At 29.6% G+C, this 26,464-nt stretch overlaps 1 protein-coding gene across 1 annotated transcript; it reads left to right on the top strand.

Moving 5' to 3' along the window:
- Nucleotides 1-835: 835 nt before the first annotated feature.
- On the top strand, nucleotides 836-23,109 carry LOC116773383 (nuclear hormone receptor family member fax-1-like). The gene is made up of 5 exons (XM_061528672.1): nucleotides 836-863; nucleotides 11,564-11,683; nucleotides 12,565-12,679; nucleotides 17,228-17,331; nucleotides 22,842-23,109. Exons 1-5 carry the CDS (start codon nucleotides 836-838, stop codon nucleotides 22,958-22,960), a joined length of 486 nt encoding a protein of 161 aa, XP_061384656.1. The 3' UTR covers nucleotides 22,961-23,109.
- The last annotated feature ends 3,355 nt before the right edge of the window (nucleotides 23,110-26,464 follow it).

The following is a 26,464-nucleotide window of genomic DNA, read 5'->3' as shown; positions in this document are numbered from 1 at the left end:
CGAACACAACATGCCAGGTATGTCCGAAAGTTACACATAGTTTTATTTTGTTTACATGTGTACTAAAGAAAATCTTAGGAAACATGTTCTTGTATCTCGGACACATCTGATTCGTAATTTTATGCATTGAAACGTAATTTTTTCTCAAGATAACTTTATGTAAAACCTTTTTTTTTGGCAAAAAAAATTAAGGCCTTTGTTTTAAGAAACCACCAAGTTTTAAAAAGAAAAACACTTTCGAATGGAGTTTAGTTGATACTAAAAAATGCTAACAAATAAAGGAATCTAGAAAGGGGTTCGTATCTAAAAAATATACTGTCTATATTTTCTCTCTGGTTTTATTAAATTTAAGAAATCGTTTGTATAACAAAAAATGGAGATTAGACTTAAAAATAACGATTGGATTGTTACAAGTTTAGAAAAGTTACGAAAGAAATAAATGAAAATTAAAAGATGATTAAATATATTATTATAATGAGATGCAAGACTTTCGCGAGTATGATTAAATGCAAAAATTTACTTTGTAAAAAGTAAAAGTAAAAATTATAATTTTAGACTGAATTTACGACTTTTCGACATCCCTAATAAGCTGTCTTATAGGATTTTATACATTGAATTAAAAGGCCACCAATCAAAATTAGTCAAATTAATAACTTATTTTTCAAGTCCTTCAAAATAAAATGTAAATAACGTCCTTACATTTAACACAATTCTAAAATTTATGTTTATTGTTTAATATTATGAGCAACGAATTATAAACAATAACATATAATTCAACACATTAACAAATGTCAACGGCAATTACTACGGACCAGCGATAGATACAAATTGGATAATGGCACAGCAGGTGGCGTCAGGCGCAGGTGACGTCACTGGCGCTGACAGCGAATTTGGCGGGAAATCGTTTTTTATTCTATTTAGTTCCGTGGCCAGTTTTATTATCTGTGCAATATATGTCGTTTAGATTTTGGATTCATATATGTATATATATATTTGCTATAAAAGCTTTGCAATTGTTGCAAAAAGGGTTTAACTCGTGTTTATTTATTTTAAATGTTTATGCATAGTACCTATATAAAATATTTTTCATTTTATAATTTTGGTCAAAATATATTTCAAATCGTTGTCATAGATTTTTTTTATGAATTAATCCTGTCATATTACTAATGTTATTAGAATGTTTTTTTTTGTAAAATTCCACACTTTCATAGTAACAAAGATTTTTTATATTTGTTCAGACGACAAACAAAATTATTATTGCTTAAAACTCGTAAACTTTCTTTTATTTGTTTATTATATTTATATGTATACTTATCGTATTTTTCATTATAATTTCTATACAAAAACAATAAATTTATAAATCACCCTTGTCTTTACATGAGATATATGTGGCCAGTATTATTACTTTGTACATTTTAACGAAGTCATAGAACTCAAGATAATTGTGATGTTTTTTTTTTTTTAATTTAAAATCTTTCTTACGTCTTGTCGTGTTCGTAAATAGAAAAATGTAACAGTTTTATTTATCAATATATGTATGTAAGTTATTAAGGTAGTCAAATTTATCAAGTATTGGTTGTTTTAAGCTAATTAGTACCTTAGCTTGTAATAAGTTTAAATCGTATACTACATACCAAGCGTTTCCCGTATCTCATTCAATATGATACGTTAATGCTATAGTGTGATGTGAAATGATTGATTAACGAAGAACGTAAACCGCTCCGTATGTATCAATATAGTTATGGTAGGCATACTAGGACATAATTAAACTAGCTTATATAATATATATAGTTACTTAGGCGAACTCCGTTAATGGAGACGCTATTTTTACATTAGTAAGATATAAAGTAAAGGTGGTAGAGCCTGGCTGTGGTCAAGTAACTACAGCTCGGACATGGGCTGGCTCGACCGGGGAAGTACCATACTTTCACAGAAGATCGGCGTGAAGTAGTCACTGCTTATTTCTACAAGATTCACTCTTAATTCTTAATACACTGAAGGTTGGAGGTTTAAAATTTGAGCTATTTTTGATACTTCTGTCATTATTTAAGAGAAAAAACGGTTTTGTTTAACTAAGATTTTGATCACCATTTTCTATGCTAATATGTTATATATATACATTCAGTTTTTGGTTCATATTTTTTATGCTATACATGCATATCATTTAAATAAATTGATACATAAAAAAAAATATATTTGATAAAAAAAGGCAAAATTGTTTACTATGAAAATACAATAAGGTGATAAATAAAAACCAAACAAAATATATGTTTATACATTTTATTATCTCTATATTAAAAAATAATTATTTTTTTAAATCCAAAAACAAAAATAAAATATGTTAACAAAGTTAAATAAGAACGCTCACAAAGTATCGCCCTTTTAAGGAACCTAATTCCATAGACAATAACCGAAACCGGGACTTAACGGAATTCAAAACAAAAGGAAATTCAAATAAAGAAATCAATCGCAATCGAATCAAGAATTCGTTGGCCGTTGGTTGGAGCGAGACATGTATACGTAGGTAATGGTGTGTTAGAGAGGGATAGATGCAGCGTTAATCCTATTGGCTTATACCGGGCGACGTTTGCCGGGATTGGTCGCTGTGCTTTATTGAACTGTCACTGACGGCGGTTAGGGTGAGCGGTAACTCGGGGGCGATGGGGGTAGTCGGCTATTGACTTGCGGATAGTTTTTGGGGTTCCTTTGAGAGACCGAGATATTTTACGTCAATCTGTATAGAATAACGATTTGTTAGACCTTTTACGATATATTTTTTTTATTAGATTTGTTTGAATTATTACACTTACTCGTATATATGCATGTAAAAAGATGTAGGTAGTTTCATATATAATTAATATTTCTGAATCAATAAGCAACTAACAGTGTAAATAACAATCTTATTTGGATATAGGAATAAATGACAAATATTTTTTACACTTATAATGGATCATGTACATTGATGGATCGCAAATAAATGGACAATAGACACTCATGTATATATATTTTAGTACAGGATGTATCTAAATGACATTCGCAAGATATTTGGTAGGTATTATGAAATCAAATGACGTAATGCTGCGATTGGTTGACGGGATGAAGGAAAATTGTTGACTTTTCCTCTCTGACGGCACATTTTCGACTTCCGCCACGCCTATAACGAATGTACCCTCGTTATTGGATACCAGATAAACAATCATATTCATTTGATATATAACAACTTGAAATAAATTATTTACGTCTGATATAATATACGAATTTACCAAGAAATGTTGATATTTAAATGTTATATTGCTGTGCTTCGTCGAACATCTGAAGCTTAAAGAGCTTTAGGTTAAATGAACCTACGAGAACTACAGATAATGTTAAACTAGCATATTATTTTATAATTAATTAACATAAAACATTACCTATATAATGTAAACGTATAAAATAACCATTTAATTCCACGTTCAAAACGTCATTATTCTAAATGGCTGGCTGACGCCATAATGCCACAAATTAAAGCTTAAAACGGACGCTTAACAGCTGACCCAAAATCGAAGCCTCCCCAGCCGGGGGTGAATAGGAACAACGGGGCGGAGTGAACCACGCCTTCGACACGACGAGACCGAGTCAAAAGTGCTTCGGCTCTCGCATGGAGCGGTGCGGAAAAAAAAATAAACGTCAAGCTGACGTTTCCCGCTCAATTGATTGTCAAATATACTACTTAGACAACTAGACGTATAGAACCTATTTGGTTAATAATTATAAGTGTATTAACCTCCTTTGTCATAGTGAAAGAATATGCATTAGTATTAGTTAATTTTTTTTTGTATTGAGTTTTTTGTGAGGGACATTTTAAAAATGGAAGTTGCTCAGGCTCCTCTGCAATTAACTCAAGAACATCCGGAAGGACGAATCGCAGGTATTTTTTTCAGTATAGATACATATATTATTTATATTATTATTGGTTTTATTAGTATTTATTTCTATTAATATTTTTTGTTAATGGAATTTTTGTATTTATAAGTACTTGAATAATTTCCTTTAAATGCTTACCACCTACCGAATAAATGACTTTCAATAATAAAATTTGAGGCTTGCTTTACTGATGCAACCATTAAAATTTTTCAACGTCTTAATATTTGCGTTCAGATATTAGTTTCTTTAAAATATGGAAACCTATATAATTACGAAATATTTCAAATAATTATCTATTAAAATTATGTTTTTAGGGAACGATTTATACTTATATTGTTAAAGATAGTATCTTTTAATTTTATTACTGATTTAATTTATACCTTTGTCATCAGTTAAAGAATTGTCTGAATTTCATTGCCATGTTAAAAAATTAAAAAAAAAACCTATATACGGACCTATTTTATTAGCGATATCAAAAAACAATAGAAATGTTACTTAGGAAATTTCAGTGTGGAATAAGTATTTAGGACTATTGAGAAAATTTTCCGGAAACTTCTTCTAACGAGGATTTATTTTTGGGTTTAGAATTCGTTGCATCGTTTAAGATAATGCAAATTTTCATTAATCGATTGTTCAAACCCGGTTTGAAACCGCTATATGTTAAATTATACAATTATTTAAAAATTAATTTGAGAAAATCTAGATGACATGCGACATACTTATCTATTAATGTTTTTTTAAGTTTTCATTTCATTGCATAAATGAATTAATCCCGGATCGTGTCTCCTCCATTCTACACGACACTGGCAGAATATACTGTGCACGTCTTTGCACGGATGCAGGCCATATCTAAACAACCTAACCTAAGCTTTCATTCTTATAAATACCTTAATATATCAACTTGTATATATTTTGTTATTTTAAATGATATCGATAGTGTCGATTTTTTTCTGTTTAACGAGGTTAATAAACGAAACTTGCTTTTTAATATACACCGACGGTATTGGGTAAGACTGAGGATTTTTTGAATGAATTTTGTTTTTTTTTTTAATTTTCTACTCCTGTATCAGGTCAGTGATTTACAATATAAGGATTATATGAACAAATTATTCTCAGATGATTTAAAAAAAGTTTTACTTAATAGGTATACTTATATTCAATTATATCATTTTATTTCTACAAATAAGTGTTTTTTTAAGTGTCGTGCCATTTTGAAATATTTTGATGTCATAATCATTTCATAGTTTTAGTTATGTGAGATTATTTATACTATGTTTATTTGAGAACTTGAGCTGAATTCGTTATAACGGATGTTAATTAATTTAAAAATGGAATATAAATGACTATTTTTCAGTATTGAAATAATATTTTAAATATATCAACGGAATTTCTCTATCCTAGTGATTCCCGAATTTTTTTAATAAAACAAATACAAGTGTTAATTCTTGTAAACATCTAATATTCCTACTGTTTACCTTTTCTATGAATGTTTATGTTAGTTGAATTCCATTTAGGCGATAAAAAGAGGCGGCACGAGAGGCCCGAGTTGCATTGATCCAAAAAAGAAAAATCCTAATATATATAATAAAAAAATTAATTGAGACTTCTTAACGAAACACTTAATAAGGTGACGCGTAGAATTTAATTTCTTAACAATTTATAAACACAAAAGAATATGGCGTTATCTTTTGTCTCGTTTTTACTACCTACTTTTATCTGTTTTTTTTTCCTGTTTCTTATAAATATAATTTAACATTTAAGATCTTTATATTGTCTTCATATTTAACATGAGACTTACCAATAATGTAGGTAAATACCGATATCTGAAAGCTTTAATAAAAATACCTTTATTTTGTCTACACATGAATTTTATGCTTTATGATTCTAAAATGAAGATTATTAATATAGAAATAAATAAAGTTCTAAATTTAAAATTATAGGGTTGTTACAAATTATATAAGAGGTACATTTTTTTTTAATTCACACAAAAAATAAACGCTCAAAAACTCCTTAAATCCCATTTAATAAGATAATGAGTATTACATAAAACATTAACACTAATATTATATAAAGCTGGTTTATATTTTGTTATTCAAAACACGCCCTGACCGGGTAAAGTGGCGAATCATGGAGAGAAAATCAGCCAAATAGACCCTCGTTCGAGAAGCGACGGCTGAATACTAATGGACACAATCGTATATTTGGTGTATTTTTTTTTAATAATTCGATTTTAATAATGTATGCAGATTCAAAATATTCAGCCAATAATCGTTAACCATTTTCAGAAGAATATGTTGCATTAGTATTTTAGATAGATGTTTTTACTTTTTGTTATTGACATAAATAATAAATAAATTTTGATTTTATTTGAACACTTAACAGGTTTTCGTTCATATATAAAATAAATTTTATATTAAATTTACAGTACAATTTAAAGCTAATATGTAAAAATGAAATGAATAAAAAAATCTTGAACAGTAAATTGACCATCATATACCTATAAATTCTTCGGGGATGTTAAATAAATATATAAATAATGAATAAAAGCTATCCAAGATGCCGCGTCTGAAGAGGGAGTGGAAATTAATCAGGGCGGCTCAAGAGCTCGCGTCAAAAGAAAACCAAATAAAACCGGAAGCGACAAAGTTTCACTTCGAATGCTCTTAGGAGTGCTGAAGAGTTGACTTAGACTTTTATATTATATAATTATAACTTTTTAATATTTTTCTTTGTTATTTTTGAATAGAGCGACACTTTTATATAACGTATGCAATTATTTATGTCAATGTAAAAAGAACTAAAAATATTATTTTTAATCTAAATATTCGAATATGTTCATTAAAAAAAAGATAATAAAATAAAATATAGAACAAAGAAAACGTGTTTTGACTTTGACGGCTTTGAAACTGACATTTACGTCAATATTCAGCCAGCATTAAAAATAAAGGAAAACTCCTTGAACAAAATAAAGAAAAAAAAATAGTATATAGAATCTCCACGGAGCGACGCTTCCATTTCATTCGTAAGTGCCATCCTACAACATTGATTTATCTTGATACCGGGATTTACTTCGCTCTCCGCTCCGCGACTTCCAATTTCCGAAACTGTTCTTTTTATGTGGCTCATACAATTTTCTTTTATGTCCCTCCGAGTTTTATATATATCATCTTTATTATCGTTGTGTTGTATAAAAATTTTATTTGGAAATAAATTATGTTGACAAATAAATTACGAGTAATTGAAAAACAGTCTAGTGTTGTGTTAGTTCTTGGATAAGGTAATATTTGCTCTATTTGGAATATTAAGAGGGAATCAACCAATAATTTGTCCAATATTTGTCCAACGTTGGCCAACACTACGTCCAATAGACCAACCGCCGCATCCAATCAATACAATTGACAGTGTAAAACTACACCTGCCCTGATTTACATATACATAGAGCTAGAATTCAATCCAACATTGGCTTTGTTTTAGGGGGAATTTCGATTTGAATTTTTTTTTTCTTGTTACATTTAGGTTTCAGAACGTTTTCAAATCCATAACTATTAATTGGTTGTGACATTTCAGAACGTTTATGAATTTGGGCGGTTTTTTTCATCTTTTTTTTATATAGCCGACGGCTGGCTGTTATTCGGACATAGTGATTATACGATTTTTTTAATAATTTATAATAGGTATTTCTATTGGTTCCAACTTCAGTGACAAAAGAGTTTTAACATATAATAATACTAAAACATTGAAATCATTGGGATCCCCTAACATGCGGAAATTTCATACCAAATAAAAAAAAAAAGTCTCTACAATAAGTTATTGAATACAGAAGGCAAAATTTAACAAATCTTAGTATCTACTAATAATAAAAATTTAAATGACCGTACATGTGTATGTATGTTTGTTTGTTCCTGTTTGTGTGATAACTAGTAACTACAAATGTTTTCATTAATCGTCATACTGACGATGATAACTCATTCTAAGGCTACAATGTTTTTACTATATACGCGTCGTCTTCGGTATCTCATTTATAAAACTTCCCACTTAATCAAAGTTAATATATATATATACATATATATATATATATATATATATATATATATATATGTATATGTATTTAATAGAGAAAGAGATTAACTTAATTTATTTCCCTCGAAACGTCAACACAATAGGTTGAAGTGGATTTGATGTATTGTATCTTTAATTACGTACAACAACTACAACATGTCACAACTATACACATTGCAATTTTTATAGAATAATTTAAATTAAATATTCAATTTATAAAACGTATAAATAATTTATCTTTATTTAAATTCCTTTTCCACGGTTTTCTTTTCATTAAAAGACTATGAAAGTCTCTCTTTTATTTAATATGAAAGCTTTTATTTTATTCCTTTTAATCAATGAATCATTGTTGTTAAATTGAATTATTCCTAATTTCACTACAGTTGATGCTATTATTTATTCGTATAGAGTTAATAATTATTTAGAAGTGGCGCTCAGTTGTAAGGATTATAGAAAATATGAGGCCCTTAATTCTAATCTACATATATTTATTAAGTTTTATATGAATGATCTGTTTATTTTATCTCATTTATTTCCTTAAAAATCATAAATCAGAGATTATCGTATTAAACAATTTTTGTGACATTAAAATTAAACGCATATAGTTTTTGACTGTGGCTTCTTCCGAGTTAAATTTTGAATTAGGCTTACTTAGAGAGAAATGTAACAAGTCTGTTTTATCTGACTTCATATCCAATAAAACTATTGTATCGTGATCCTGCTATAACTACATAGTCTAAATTATAGCCTATATCTTAATCTGATGTCTAAGCTACATTTCATGAAAAGTTTCTTCGAAATCTGTCTAGCTGTTTTTGCGTGAAACAGCAACAACCATACATCCTCGCGACATACAAATTTATAATACAAGCAAATAAAAAATTTGAACATCAGTTCGAATTAATACAGTCAAAGATTATATACACATAAAAAATTGCATATAACATAAAAATTTTATACCAAGAAATTATAATAATTATTTTATTACTATTCGGCGGCTCTGATTTTTACAAACTCTGTTGCAATCAAGATAATTTAATATAGAAGTTACCCTCACTTGCCCCATTATATTGTCAAGAGCATTCTTGTTTCCAACGCTTCTTCCATATTAGCGAAGGTTACTCAATAATGGTGTTACAATGGGGTTAGTGTTATTTTGGACACTTGAAGCAAGCAGACATTAAAATGCAAATATATTGTAGGTTTGTTTTGTTAAAATAATGATGATACTTTAAAACATCGTCAATTGTAGTTATTCGTACCCACTTAATTCGTTTAAGTGATGTCCGGCTAGAAACCTAGTGTTATAAGTTAGATTTTCCTTGGTCATTTTCTGAATAAGTATATTTTTAAAATTATTTATATCCCGAATCATATCTCACAGTTTTTAAGAAAAAAAAAACCTCGCTTTGAATATCACTAATTCAAAAATTTTGTACCCCTGACAAATACAAAACAATTAGAGATATGAAATACATTATTTATGGCTGTCCAAATACATGTAAAGACAGTAGAAAAATAAAGAAATCTATATAATTATATTAATTCCCTGTAACGCGATGGACCAAGTACTCGCACGGAAAAGTTTTCGTCCCATTACTAGTTAAAGTTAATTTTAAAACGCCTTAAGTATTTTTCCGTAAATTATACAAATCAGTCTAGCATTTTGTTCTTATAAATCAACACTAACACATGCTATTCCCAATTTATATTATAAGATAGAAAAAAATACTGATCTTGAGACGTGAAATCAAATCTCGTCTGCCCGTGATCACGGTCGCTGAAAAGTAACCGAAACGTCGGGAGTATGTAGTTTTACCAAAAAAAAACACTCGTAGTATATAAAAATATATTAGTTTCATTTAAATGAATAAAACTCGCGAAAGTCTTAGATCTCATTAATACTGTTTTTTTTTCTTACAACTAATATTATTGGTACATCCTTACCACTTGTCCGTGAAACTAAACACACAGTTTGCAGTTTAAAGATTTATACATGATAAACTACGTACTGTCGCTTTAGTTTCACAAATTCTGTGTAAAGTAAATGTTATGTATGTAAATATAGTTACTTTTCTTTTAAATAAAACTAATATTTTCGAATTACTACGCGTTATTTAGAGCGACCCTAAAAACGGTACCTATGTGTAGTTTAAAATAAAAAACTTAGTAATTTCATTGAAAGAAATACGAGCGATAGTTTTCTTTTTATAAATCTTTAATACACATTAACATGAGTTCACTATTTCGTTGGTAATTCTTATTTCTTGCGACCTAGAAGAAGTGATTTGATTGCCATAAAATATTATAAGCGTACTCATCATTGCTCGCATCTTAAGCTCTCATTGATTCTGTAAAACCCGTGACATATTGAAACATTAGGTTAGAAATCCTTCAGCCAGAGTCTAAGACATCTATGAACAGTAGTTAAAAACAATCATTTTAACTTAAACTATTAAATTATCAAAGATTTTGATACAATTTTAAACATAGTATCTTTTATTACGTTGTCACAATAAAATTGTATAAAAAATATATTATGGCTTTACATACTTATTTTTTATAATTAAAAATTACGTATTATTAGTGTATATTACTATACCTATAATATAAATGGGGACATCAAATAAACATGTTATAAAATATGTTACGTACGCGCTACATATAATAAAATAAAGAACATCGCCGGGGCAACATCGTTGTATGGATAAAATATCATATAACGAGTGACGCCGCTGACTCCGCGGAACGAACACCAAGCCGTGTGAACCAGAAGATTCCTGATACCACACAAGCTATGGAATGGCATTGCTATCCTAACATCGGGGCAATCATGTAGTCCTAGGTATAGGTTATAAGTTTTAATATGTAATTTTAATTATAATATACATATAAGTAAGTTTCATAGTTTTCCTGGAACCTCCGGTTGCCACCCTATATAATTACATAGCAAATATTCTAATAGATTACCATCTTTATTTCCTTGCATAACAAGTGCCTACATCAAGCTGAATAGCTGAATAAACTTCTACTTGGATCGTGGGTCCATTTAATCATCATCAGCTGTCATCAGCTGGAAAGAATCCAGCATTATTCTGGAGAAAACCGGACTAGTTCTAATACATATGCCATTAACGTATCCAATGCAATAAAATTAAAAGATAATCCTTAACCCTTGCATTCCCCGGCTATATTATTCTCGTTTGTGAGTCCCCTTACCACGCGATACCATATTCACCAATTACTTAATTGATTCATCACATACCAAAATTTATATGCACCACCAAAAACTTTACTTCACATGATATAGAGTTCAAAATCGCTTCATACAACCGTAAATAACACCCCACATTGTTAGTACCAACGCTATTAAATAAAAGGGTGTGATTTGCAATGGTTATTCTATTAGAATTATTGATATTAAATCTGTTTGGTTAATGTTGTAACTGGGGCAAATTCTATTACAGGAAAAGCCAAGTTTCCTCTCATAGAATCTTTCTTTCTGAATCCACTCAAAGATCTTTAGAAACTGATCTTTGATTGGGCCTGATGACGTCACAATTCTATTTCCTTGCATGTGACGTCACTTTTTTTGTTCCAGATGACAGCAGTTCTCTACGTTGGTCGCCACCAACGTCGGCGCTGGTTGCCGCAGCGCTGGCCCCACCAGCATTACGGCCGTGGCTGCCTGATCCACCGACAAAGAAGACCAATCACTTGGGTAAGACAGGTCCGCAACGACGATTAACTTTAACATTTGGGTTACATAAATACTCTTTACGTAAATAGGACACAGAGTAAGAAAATAATGAATTTTCATAAAAAAATTATAATCCAGTCTAAATACTAGAGAGTTAAATCTAAATCTTTTTGGAACAAACTCTCACTGCAAGTTATTTAATATTTTACCAGCAACAATCGTACGTATGTACAGTCAAAAACGACGTATACATATTTATTGGCCCCAAACTTGATAGATATTAATCTAAACAAAACAGCCAATCAGCAGAATAAAGCGAATCAAAATGTCCAAAAAAAAAAAACCGCTTCTAAGTTCAGTACTTTGTAAGTATAACCTGAAATATTTAAATGAAACTAATATTTTTCGGATGCACTACGCGTGATTTATTTTTGTAAAAAACTACATCATGTGAAACTCACATCTCCTCTGCCCGTCATCACGGTTGCTGAAAAGTAACCGAAACGTCGGGAGTACGTAGTTTTTTTACAAAAATAAATCGCGCGTAGGTTATCCGAAAAATATTAGTTTCATTTAAATGAATAAAACTCGCGATAATCTTAGGTCTCGTAACCTGAAATATTTCTTCAATAACTAATATCTACGAAACACCTAATTTCTTCACTATAATTATAATTAATATTCTAATAATATATACTTATATATACATTTGTGTTTGAATAATGTTATTTTAATGAGATCTAAGATTTCGTCTCACATCTCATCTGTCCGTGATCACGGTTGCTGAAAAGTAACCGAAACGTCGGGATTATGTAGTTTTTTTAAATAATAAAAATCCTCGTAGTTTATCCGAAATATATTAGTTTCATTTTAATGTTATTTTAATCACTATTCCGTCCCAGGTCTCGTTTGCGTGGTGTGTGGTGACACCAGCTCTGGCAAACATTACGGGATACTTGCATGCAACGGCTGCAGCGGCTTCTTCAAACGCTCTGTCAGACGGAAACTCATTTACAGGTACGATTGACATAGTTATTAAACATTTTAATAAGCATTATCAGTGGTTTCTGCCGTTATATTGAAAGTAATTTGCTTCTATTGGAGCATTTTATGAACAAAAATATGTTGATTCACAAGAAATTCTAAGTTTTAAACTACAAAATACCCTTTTCGTATCCAATCTCTCTTTATGTGTACCTATATGTTTATTTCGCAAGCGAGTTAGTATTACTGGAAAGGTTTTAATTTTTAATAAATTACCGTAAATATCTTTTCTAATAATAATTGAAAATTAAAAATTCGATCGGTAAAGGAACAAATAAAAGTGTCTTAAATGTGTTTGCTAACTAAAAGTTGTAGGTCAGGAGGTCAAAGGTTAGGTGTGTATATTAAGAAACTTCGAAAATGTATGTCTATTGAAACAGCTGTCAATTAAAGATTGTGAATAATTAGATAACCCAAAAAGCTAAATATTATTTGATCAGCTCTTATCAACACGATTACAATACGGTATGCTTTCTTTTTTTTCTTGTTATTTCATCACCACAATATAACAGGCCAGTTGTTTTTTTTTTATTCCACGAAGAAGTTCCTATATAAATGATTTTTATACAAAAAATAATACAGTAATTTTCTATCCAAAAAAATAATAATTATAATGTTTAAACTTTTCTACATTGCAACATAGCTATAATTAATGTGGAATTGGGTTAAAATTGCCAAACGTGAAAGTACAGTAACGGGGTCGGCGTATGACCCATCGTGAGCACTTGTGTCAATACATGAGAAGTAATATTTGGTAACTAATTGTTTGAAATAGACTGAATCATGTTTCAGAATATCATGACTAAATATAAACCGGAAAATAAATAACTCATACAATACGTATGTATTCAATTAATAGATTATTACAACGAAACAACCAGAAGCATTTTTCAATCAATACGAATTTCACGAACACGAACAAAAAAAATCGATGGAATAAATAGGAAAAAGTAAACAAAACAAACATTAATTTTACTTTCAAATGATACGAAAACAATATAATATAAATCAAAACACAGACGCCCTAAAATTAATTTAACATCAAGCATAATATCAAAGCGAATCCCTTAATCCCGACCAAAAACCTGCCACCAAAAATGTATAGAGGCCCCATATGTAAAGAAACGCTGAAATGTCAATGGGGGAGCCGATACTCCAATTGAACCTGAACCGACTTAATCCTCTCTGAATATTCCTAATTCCTCACATCTGGGGCTTGGTAGTGATAAGTGGGAAAACTCGCTTGAATACTCGCTCTTTGTAAAATTAAAACACTGTTTTCTGGGTGTAAAAAAAATTTGAATAATATGAGCAAGTAAAACGCCTGTGAGAATTTAATAGCAACATTTTTTACGAGACTTAATGACTTTAATGTTTGTAATTTGTCCCTGTACAAGTTTATGGTAATCCATTACTTTTTTATATAAAATAAGCATTTTGAAAGGAAATAACTTAAGGAATTTTATGAAAAATGACAGTTATGAAGCTTATGACTCAGATAAACACATAGACTAGAATTTGAAGGTTCAAAGTACATAGTAAAATCATTTAGTGTCAAACAAATGTACCAAGCACATCAGACACAGACTGATCTTTTAAAATAAAATGCAAACATCAGTTCTAAAATCAATTCTCCCCCTAAATTACAGAATAATTCAACACATGATAACCGTTTAGCACAAGTGCTCTTATAGCTCGTCTAATCGTATGTTATTTTGATACAAAGCATTTCCAATATACCCAGAATGTTAGCGATATAAAAAAAAACTTAATCGAAATTAAAGGATATTAATGAATTTTAATATATTTATGTGTTCAAATTTATTATTTGTATAGAAGAAATTAGTATGGAAATGTGTAGTGTGTACCGGGCCTTTTTAGGCATCCCATGAGGGTACGCCGGATAATATTAAAAACAGTTTAACGTTGGCAACCCCACACCATTAATGTAGCACCAGCCTAATGTTATTAATATATATTTTGGTCAAGTGTGACATGTGTTGTATAGAGAGTTTGAGGAAGATCCATTGTAAGTGCAATTATATTTTTTATTGCGATCAGTCGGTTGGCAAATTGATCAAGTACTGGCTATTGTTATAGAAACTACCGAGCATAATGGTTGTTCTATTAGAAAATTCAAATCTATACATAGCATTATATTCCATGTGCTTACAACACAGTGTACTCCATGCCTTATAGGACCAACGTAAAGTTAAAGGCTATTTATTAAGCAATAATTTTATTGAAAACGTTAGATATACAAAAAAATATTAAAACTATTAAAAATACCGCATACACGTGGTTATTATATAATTCTTAAGAAACGTTCAAATCAAAATACATTTATCATGTCTTCATACTTTTGTTAGTAATTTAGTATTAATTGAAAATCAATTATCACTATACTAAACTAAATAATATCACTTCGACATACAATATTTTCCGCTCCAATTAATAGATGGGTGTACCACAAGTGCCTCCTCCGGACCCTATACATTACATTGTCCGTACAGACGACGTATCCTTTCAAACGGCGATTGCAACAAATGTCACCCAACATAAGCCTATTATGTTAAGGATTAGGAGTAATGAATAACTTTAATCTCTATGAGACCTCGTCCGCAGGTTACTCGGTTAGATTGAGTAGTTTTTCCTTCGACGGATTTATAAGATTCGATTGCTTTTTCTTAATACCTACTTCATTGGTATTACGTCAGACGATAAACTACAGTAATGATGTTGTTTATATATAATACAATAAATAATAATAATATGCATTTTGTTGTTTCTCATTCTCTCCAAATTTACTAAACTACCTACAATAAATGATTTTTATATCATCAAGTAGGTGTCACTTACCAGTTACCTATTGTTTTTTGTCATTAAAATTTAACAAATTTTAATTATTATGCAGGCATACAATCTATATCACAATATTTGTGTACATTATATAATATTATGGTCTGTAGTTATTTATTTGATTAGTCCCTATTTATTCAATTTCACTTTCTCATTCAATTCATATTTTACATTAAAAATCTTCTACTTATAAAATCATATAATATTAGGAACTTATATTCGTATATCAGACAAAATTTTCGAGGTATTATCGATGTTTTCCAATAAGTATTCTTATAAATTGAATTAGTTACGTGCATAGATCATTTGAAAGGTTAAAAATATTACATTAATAATACTTACTGAACACAGATAATTTTAATTTTAACAACAAAATGGCGAAGCTGTCACATCTGTCGATATAAACCATAATACTAATAATAATAATAATTTAAAATAAAATATAAACGTCAAATAATTTAAAATTTATTTTTAATATACAATAGTCAAAACACTATATCATATAATTTTCTCTTAACACTGTCACAATAAAATGCTAGTTTTAAATGTCTAGTGTTTTAAAACAATACATATATACAGTAACTTACGCTACAGCCTTTTCATTACAAACAACCTGTATACAGTTAAACGAAACTAGTATTTTTCGGATAAACTACGCGTGATTTATTTTTGTAAAAAAACTACATACTGTAGACGTTTCGGTTACAAAAGTAAGTAGTTTTTTACAAAAATAAATCACGCGTAGTTTATCCGAAAAATACTAGTTTCATTTAAATGAATAAAACTCGCGAAAATCTTAGATCTCATAATTTGTATACAGGTTACAGCGCCATCTGCCGGGCTGATTTGTGAATATTAACTAACTGAAACCACGAAATTGCTAACAAAAATCCTTACAAATCGGTCCAGTCGTTAAAAAGTTCAGTGACATACACACATACAGCAGAATAACATATATAGAAATTAAGTAATAAGCACTTTTACTAGTTAAAAGTCCTATACATTAATAAATTGTTAGGGTTAGGTAATATGTGTGTAAATATGTATCATACGATCATTGATGGACCAAGTGAACTGTATAGCTAACGGCAATTATCGATTGCTTTAGCTAACATCAAAAGCTTAGCCACTCCCTAGCTGTATACATATAGCCGTATTCATATAGCCATATTCATATAGCCATATACATATAGCTGAATACATATTGGAAGTGGCGTAATGGAAGCTTTTGTTGCGTTATGAGTTATTAATTATTTTTTTTCAATCTATTTCCTGTTATCATGTTATGAATAAAATTCATTAATATTTATTTTAATCGATTTATATAGAAATTATTTATTGTATAGAATTATATTTTTAGATATAAATTAATTATTACTCTTTATGTTATATGGCTTTTACTTAATAGTTTATGGAAGTCATTTTAATAAAAAAATTTAAAAACTCAAACGTCGTGATGAATCTACGTCTATTAATATTTGGTACTTTAAAACTAATTCTGATAATATCTTTAACTTCTCTTCAAACAAACAGACCCGCGAACAAGTATTAGAACATTATAAAAATATTTTTTATCTATCTTATAGTAATATTTTTTTAATTCTTTTTATGTGAGTAATAATGTAAAATTTTATATTTTAATTTATTTATCATTTTATGTAGATGCCAGGCTGGAACGGGTCGTTGTGTGGTGGACAAAGCGCACAGAAACCAATGCCAGGCTTGCCGTCTAAAGAAATGTCTTGCAATGGGGATGAATAAAGATGGTAAGAAGAAATTATAATACAATATAATTACATATATATATATAAATAATTATAATTAGTTGATTTAAAGAAACGCCTGTCAAAAATTTCTTAGCAATCATTCATATATATTTCAGTTATCCAAACGCGGCACCGACCGCTTCGTAATAAAGGTAATATAATAGTACAAGAATTAAATTATGGCAATACTATTATTAAATTGGCATTCGAATTAATGTCAAATAAAAAAAAAATACAAAAATATCGTTAATTTACTTCCTAACAAATATATTGTGATAAAGAGCTACAAATTCCATCATCACGTTATAATATATTTTTAATCTCATATTTTCATGTTTAGTTTGAGCCAATTATTTCTATTCGTGATCTCTTTTAATCGGAATCAAATTAATTTTAACATATACCTAAAATAAGAGTATCAATTAAATAAAAAAAAGTAAGTATTAAATAACAGTATTGAAGGGAAACATGGACTTATTATATCAAATCATAAGTTAGAAATCGCCAGTCCGCCTTGAGCCAGCGTGGTGATTAATGCACTAACCTTCTCCACGAGAAGAGGCCTATGCTCAGCAGTGGGCACAAACAGGCTGATAACGATATCAAAATATAGTCTGTATTTTTTTATTTAAATACTGTCTTTGCTATAGCAAAGTTACTTAGGACCACCGACTCTGTTCAGCTGGACGTGTTTTGTTTATTTCGCGTAGCATTAAGTAAATAGATTAATTCACGCGTATAACAAAACAAACAATTATTTCCCGCACATCATAATCTATCAAAACAGTTCACCGTCAGATTCCTGCCCTCAATGAGCGTGTAGGGACGAACGGAGACGTCAGTAGCAGATTCATTGTATAAGTCAATTGGATGGTTTGATTTGATATGATTTGATTTGATGTCATCATTATAAATAGATAATGGATTTGAGTATAGCATATAAAATAAATCGAATTTATTAATGAATAGTAGGGATGTAACGAAAAGGTTGATTGATTTTTTTTGTATACTATATTAGAAACACTTAAAATGAGAAATAAAATCATATATTTTTCTTTAGTCAGTAATCGTTCGTATCAGTAAAAAAAAATCAATCATGAAAAGTCAATTAGTTATTAGTTAAGACATTTTATTCAATAAAAAATAATAAAAAATCCGCGTAGTTTATCCGAAAAATATTACTTTCATTTAAATGAATAAAACTCGCGAAAATCTTAGATCTCATCATTATATTCAATCCCTATATCAAATATTCCAATAGTTTTTTCCAATATTATTTTATTTACAATGTATGTGACCAGGGCATCATATTAAGCAGAGAGTCCTTGTGTGGGACACCACGCTCTCACACTAGATTTTATAAAACACGTCTTAAATCTAACTGCAATAGTTTTGTCAAACAAAAATATGATATCTATATAGAGGTATTAATACTACGGACAACACACCATCCAAATTTTCCCCCACAGCCCGTCTAAACTCTGCCTATTTAAATTATTACACAAGAATTACCATCTCACTAAACTAACAAACGTATGCGAGAGCGAGCACAGTTAAACATTACATAAAAGTAATCTCTCATTTGTATACTAGGTTAAGTCGCGTGGCGACACGTGCCATTTACATGCCCTTATAACGCAAATATATTTTTTTAAGACACCAATTACGTGTCCGAGCTAGCGTCCCTAGCGTAGTATGGAACTTTTCAATTTTGATGAGTATAAAATAAAAAATTATGAAAAAAAAAATAATAAGAAAAATTTACTTAAAATTGTATAAAATACGTACACACTTGTTGGACACTTTCTGTTATACATGGTGTGGTATCTTTGGTTTTGAACTAAAAAAATTAACTGATATCTGATTATATTACAATATAGATAGTAAATAAGTATAAATAAATATTAAAAGAGAAAATTATTCCCGATGATTATTATACAAACACAGCAAGATCTAATTAGACGTAAATCAATAACATATTTTAATATGAAGATAAAATAGTTATAGATAAAAAAAAAACAACTAAAAACAACTAAAAACTATAAGGAAAAACTCACTAACATATAGTTATACAAAAATTAAAAATCACGACTGTCCATTAGAACAATTATTATAATGATTTTCGTACTGACAAATAACATAAGCCCTGTTTAATAATTCTCGCCATACTTCCCACAAGTGTGTAATTACTGGTGGCTTCAGGCACTTCCAAATGAGCACCCCACGATGTCCCACCAAGCCATTAGCATTCCGCGGTTACACACTAACATTACTTATTTAATATATTTAATGACATTCCCTATAATTAATATTAATAATATACGTATAAAAAAATATCATGAATTTTCTGTTCAGTCCAACGCTATGAACACATTTTAAATGATATCCTTAGAAAATATAATAAATCTAGAAAGACATTCAAAAATGATAACCTACCATTAACATATAAGTTAACGTAATTATTTAATAACTAACAGAAGATAGTATTATAATGATACTGTAGTACGACAAAAAACATTATAATAACAAAATAAAAATAAAAAACAAATATCCAACAATCAATGTACATTTGTATTAAAAACACTGAACAAACTAACAATAGCTTCATACAAATTGATAGGAAAGGGAAGTGACAAAAAAAGATTTACTTGTTGAAAGCAAGGTCCCAAAACGTCGCCCTGAGGCACCCCCCACAAGAACCCGATTTTATTGCTTTACACTTTGCATTATATCGCTCTTGGCGTCTTTCACGTGAAAAGGAAAGCTTAATTCGTTTACACTTTGAGATGTCGACACTACAATCTCATTATAATGGGCTCCTGACACAGCCTCACATCGTCAAACGCCTGGCGGAGTTCGTTAGGAACGTTTTAATTCTGAGAGTTGTGTTAGCAATTAAGGATATGCTTTATATGAGAGACGTGTTTGAAGTTTTAATGTATAATAATATATGATTATAATAAACTAACTTCATGAAAACAGTAAAAGAATAGAAGTTGGAATGTTAAGTTGGTTAAAGATTTCTTTACGGACATTGTAGGCCATGTATATATTTTTTTTATTAACTTGATGTTGTTATTGAAAGAGTTAAATTAAGTAATTTAAAATTATTTTATTACTAAAGTATTTTTGGTATTATAATAATTAATTTCATTTACTGGTACAGTCGTAATATGGGAATTTTAAATATAGAACTTGTAAAACGATAATATGGGAATATAGAACTTGAAAATCGAACAAGGAACTAAAATTAATTTTATCGAACAATATTTCATAATGTTCCAAATTTGAAAGTTTGTAAGCAAAGATTAAAAATATACTATACACCGATTAGTCATTCAAAGTAGACTCTAGACTATGTATCTAGATTTTCTATGGTACACAACGGTACCTTAAATCCAGAGTACCCTAACACTTAACTGTTTATATTCCAGTTAAAGCTATAGACACTGATTAATGCGATTTTAATCCGAGCATTAAACCCCCGAAATCCGACCCCGTATTAATCGCCTACCTCACTTATAACATGATATATCATATCCAAATATGTACTCTATATCTAAAGTAATAAAGTATGAAATCGTATAACAAATTTCAAGGCAATCAACTAAGCGACGGATTTCTAACTTTTAAGCTGTACAAGTATGAGTTCAAATTCAAAAGGCTTAGGGTCGTGTTTTCAACTGTCAAAATTATAAATCCCGTCAGGATCAAGTCTAATATCAACTTTAAGTTTAACCACCCAAGGTTGAGTATTGTTTGGGATCGGTGCTGAGGAATCAATACCAACTAAAGTTCGTGTAACAAAAGAGATGGAGGATACCAATTTTATATGCGTTAGAGTGAGACGGTACGACATATGTCAGGTTCGCTTTAAGTAATGGATTTAGGGATGCATAACAGATGAGGCTCGCACCTGATCAAGTTGATTTTATTTTTCAATTATGACGATCTGCCTTTCAAAGGATGATTTTATTTTTGGTTCCGTATATTATTTTTTTAATGAATTTTTTACTACTTAATATGTGTTACATATTTTAGTATTGAATTTTGTAATTTAATATATAATAATTAATTACTAAAAAAGAATAATATTTTAAATAAAATTTATATATATATATATAACCTTCTTTAACATTCAGTATAAGTATATAATTGACCTTTAATATATAAATATTAGTCTACTATATAACAAAGAGTAAAAGCATATGTTATTTTATCTTTCTGTCCGTTTTTAACAGTAATTGACCAAATTACCTGTAAATATAAGAACTCACGGATGGCTTTGTTGAATCCGTTCAGCGCTCCACCCACGCGGCGGCCATCTTGCTACACTTGCTTAGCTTGATGCCATGTCTTTTAAATAAGATTAAATAAATATTAAATATAATTCAATAATTAAACCGTTTGTTAAACATTCTTTTAATATATATAGAATATTTTTTTATATCACTCCTTTAATATTATAATGAAACTAGAAAATTGGGAACGATTTTGACTTAAAATACGTTATCATTGGATTCTACATATACGTACTTATTACTTTAAAATCACAGCTGATAGTAAGATTCATATTAATACTCTTATCTTCTTTTAATATTAGAAATTGAAGTTGATAAAAATGTAAATAAATTTATCATCATTTATTATTGAAGTTTGAATATTCGTTTTTTGAATGGAGTGTACAAAAAAAAATGTCAATTACAAAATCCGCCATTTTGATTTTTGAGAATCTACACGAAGTCATAGTAAATACAATTGTTTAACAATCACTTGAATCTTTTTAAATTTTAGAGTTTACATACAGAAATAAATTTAATAATTAGTTATAACTACTTTTTAGATAAAGGCAATAATTAAATAACTAAAAATATATTCTAAAATTATACATTTATTAACGTGGAACGTCAAATACATGTCCGGTATCTGTAGCTGTCAAATTCAGAACAATAAAAAGATTTCTTATTTTATATAAGTTTTAATAAGTTGTTTTTATATAAAACTATTTTATATACGGCTTATATAAAACTAATGTCATATATTGTGTATTCGCATTTAAACTCATTGTCTGTTAGATAATAAAAAAAATCATACTTTGTGTATTATTGGTATAGGATTTGTCGTTGTAGTGCCGTACCCTGTTTGAATTGGTGAATCGGTAAAAATTGTTTTACAGATGATAGTTATCATCAATAATGTATTATTTTTTTAATTATAGTATTATCAAAATTTTGTTAATATATTTTGTTGTTCGTATGTTCTTTAAATGTCAGTCCTTTTTTATCTTTTTATTTTTATCCAAAAAGCGTTAGAAATTACAATCTGTTTAAAATTTACTATAGGTACATGTCTATTGTAGGAAATTACTTTTAAAAAATTGTCTTTATTAAAAAAAAAAATCTTTTTATTAATTTACATACCTATCGTTTAAACTTAGGTATGAATACAATATAAAGAAGCCATAGGTTGTGCTTGAAGAGCTGTATAATTAATCCCAGCTTTATTTCCAGCTGTCCAGAACGAGCGTCAGCCACGGAACACCGCCACCATCAGGCCGGAGACGTTAAGGGATATGGACCAAGAAAGAGCTCTCAGAGAAGCCGCCGTCGCTGTCGGAGTATTTGGGTAATTATATACTAGAATATACAGCGTGGACAGTAGCGAAATCTCAACCAAAGTTCGCATCACACCAAATACGGAGAGTTAACAGTTTACGGAGACTTAACGTGGTGGCCTGGAGGTTAAAAGGCCCGCCTTTCACACGTGAGGGCGCGGGTTCGAAACTGGCTAGTACCAATGTGATCTTTTCCGAATCATATGTACTTTCTAAAAGTATTTAGTCACCACTGACAAACGCTGAAGGAGAACATCGTCAGGGAAACCTGGTCTCTTATAATTTCAAATTATAAGATTGAAATCGCCAACCCGTCTTGAGCAAGCGTGGCGATTAATGCTCTAACCTTCTCCATGTGAGAAGAGGCCTTTGCTCAGCAGTGGGCTTCGACAGGCTGATGATGACGATGAACAGTTTTTTGAAGTGAAGCTTCGTATGCAACTTCCAATATGGTTGCGTTAAACGTTTAACGGTCCGGGGAGGTGGGATAAAATGAAACAGAGGGGAATGCGTGGCGCTCGAACGCATGCGGGCAATCAATTGTGACTTGTAAATAATGTTAATAAAGTTCGTCTTAAGAAAAACACTAAAAATTCGTTTTAAAATCAATTTCTAATCCTTCCTATATTCACTTCTTTCGCGCGGAGGGACTTCACGCACAATTATTATTTATTTATGTACTATAATGTCTTAATTAATAACTATAAACTACAAAAGATCAGTAGCTATATAGTCGATTCTAACTTGTGGTGACCACCGTATGGTTACTCGAAGTTTTCGTCGTCGCTTCATGCGGAGAGATAATGTTTTCGTTCATAAATCTATTTATTACAGTATTAAAGTAACTAGGCTATTAAATGAGAAACGAGAAACGTATGTACTGTGACAACGCAAACTAGTTCTAAGCAATCTATCTCGGGTTATGTTTGTCACAAAACCAATGACCATGACGTTATTAAATTTAATAATGGCGAGCTAACTCCAAATATATTCATACAAAATGTTATAAGAATATACATATATATACTTTATAAAAGTAAGTTTCAAAGTGAATTGAACAGATTATTTCAAAGCACCACTAGTCTATGACTTCTCTCGTGGAAATATTTCACTTTGTATTGTCTTTGTCCGTGTTTGTGGAAAGAAAAATAAGGCCTCGTGAATAATACGATGATGAAATTAGAGCGGAGAGAAAATCGCTTTGTATAAAAGACGAAATATAAAGTTGGATAATATTAAATTATTGATGTGTTTAATAAAATATATTTAAATTCTAATAATAAATATATATTATATCTTAATTTAGCGCCTGACTGATTTTAATAGCCATATGTGTTACGCGCGCCTGTCCTTATTTTATAGTATGTAACGTACATATGTTAATGCTATTTTATAATTTCAGGATATATACCTTAAATCCGTATATTAAATATATGTTATATTTCAGTGACCTCGTATGTTTAATACACTCACATATATATTATTGCTTATCCTTTATGATAAAAGTTGACATATTGAAAAAAGCTTTGTATATCTTTATTCTTACAATAACCTTAACGAGTGTTATTTATAAGGCCAGTGACGCCACGGCGTCGATCAAGCCTCAAGACTGATCAAAGGTCCGCCACGGCTGATCGAGTGATCAACTGATTTATATACCTGATACATTTATAGAGTTGATCGTTATGCTTCAAATACGTTGAACGGACAGTAAGACGATCAATAGATTTAATGTTACAAAGCGTTGCTATTGAACTATAAAGATATAGACAATACATTTACAGAACTTTGTCGGAATATGTCGACTTACAAGATATTTGATATACCCATTTAATGCCACTTATATTTATATATTGGCGCCTAGAAGAAATCGTATAGATAGATCTACTAGAGATATACATAATAGGAATATTATTAATATATAATAGCTTTATCTTTTATGGTATTAAATAAATATTTATAATTCCCAGCCAAGTGAAAGTTAATCAATAAATTATATTACCTTAAACTTCACACAGTCACTATCTTATATCTAGTACTTATGTACTTCTAGTGGAAATATTTAGCTGACTAAGATATTCTAGTTAACAAGCGATGTCGTCATCAATGATTAAAAAAAGGGTTTCAGCGGAAAAACGACGACTTCATATTTTACTTACATCATTGCTTATATTACATTAATATTTATTAAATAAACCTTATATATATTTCATTAAAGATTATATTTGGAGAAAAGTTAAATTTTTTCTTGCCTATCTATCTTCGAACTATTTACTCAAAGCTACAAGTAACATATATTTTGCCTAATATAACTCTATCAAACCGTGGTTATTGAAAAATTGTGTACGTACGTTATTGTTAAGGGCACGTTATTGTGGATTTAATTGCGATTGAATCCTACTAGATTATAACAAAATTAAATACAACCAAATTTTAAATTATCACTGAATAAATATTATTGTATTAGTACCCTTAGTACAAGTAAAGCTTCTAAAATTATGGTACGTAGAAACGTATGTAAATACAAAACTGATAATGCTCCATATTTAGTGTGGCGATGTAAAATAACTTATGTTGACTTTGAAAAAAATATATACAGGATCTTTTATTACAAAAGAATAATTAAATATTCTTGTTTAATGTGAATTATTAATTATAATTAGATATAGACTTTAACTAAATGGTCGAGGGTTATGTAGAATACGGATGGCATCTTACTCTGAGTTGCCATCGTCACTACATACGGGGCGTTAACATTTTTTCATTCGTTACTCTTCACACAGTATTAACGTACGTTATTTAAAGAGAAACAGGAACCTATTCGTATATAGTGTAAGGAGACAAAACTTATAGCAGGCATAATTATCCCAGAAATATTTAGGAACACTATTGAAATAGGATTATCTTTTAAAAACTTTTTCTAATAAATAACTCAGTATAAAAGAGAATTTCTACCTTTTTTTCATGACAGTCTTTCATTTTTAAATACAATCTCAAGCATGATAGAGTATTAGGGGTACCTGTGTGTATGGTTATAGGTATGTGTGTCTTCTTTGTCACTCTGTTATGCAATAATTACAAAATTGTATTTAATGAAAATCAGACCATGGGTAGTTCACAAACTGTACTAAAATATAAGTTATAATTTATCAAAAAACTCCGTATAGATCCCGAGGGGTTTAATATAAGTTGTATTTTGCTTGAAGTCGCATGACACAGATTATAGATGGCGCTGTCGGTTGGCTGTCATGTGTCTATTTAAATATACCTTAGTTGTTTTTCTTTGAAAAAGTCTATAGAGACAAAGTGGATGAATAAAAATAATATTATATCATAAGATTCATTTATGGTCATCAATGTTTTTTATGGTATATCATTTCAAAACTAATATATTTACAATCGAATAGAAAGCCTCCTTCTTACGAAACGGGTAAATAATAGCTTGGTAATCTAAGTCACCTATGTGAACTTATATTCACATTCCTATTGCGAATTCAATGTACCAGGAGATCATAAATA

The sequence above is a fragment of the Danaus plexippus genome, assembly GCF_018135715.1.
Source record: "Danaus plexippus chromosome 22 unlocalized genomic scaffold, MEX_DaPlex mxdp_27, whole genome shotgun sequence".
NCBI lineage: Eukaryota > Metazoa > Arthropoda > Insecta > Lepidoptera > Nymphalidae > Danaus > Danaus plexippus.
Note: the sequence above shows the minus strand (reverse complement) of the source record. Positions and strands in the feature narration are given on the sequence as shown.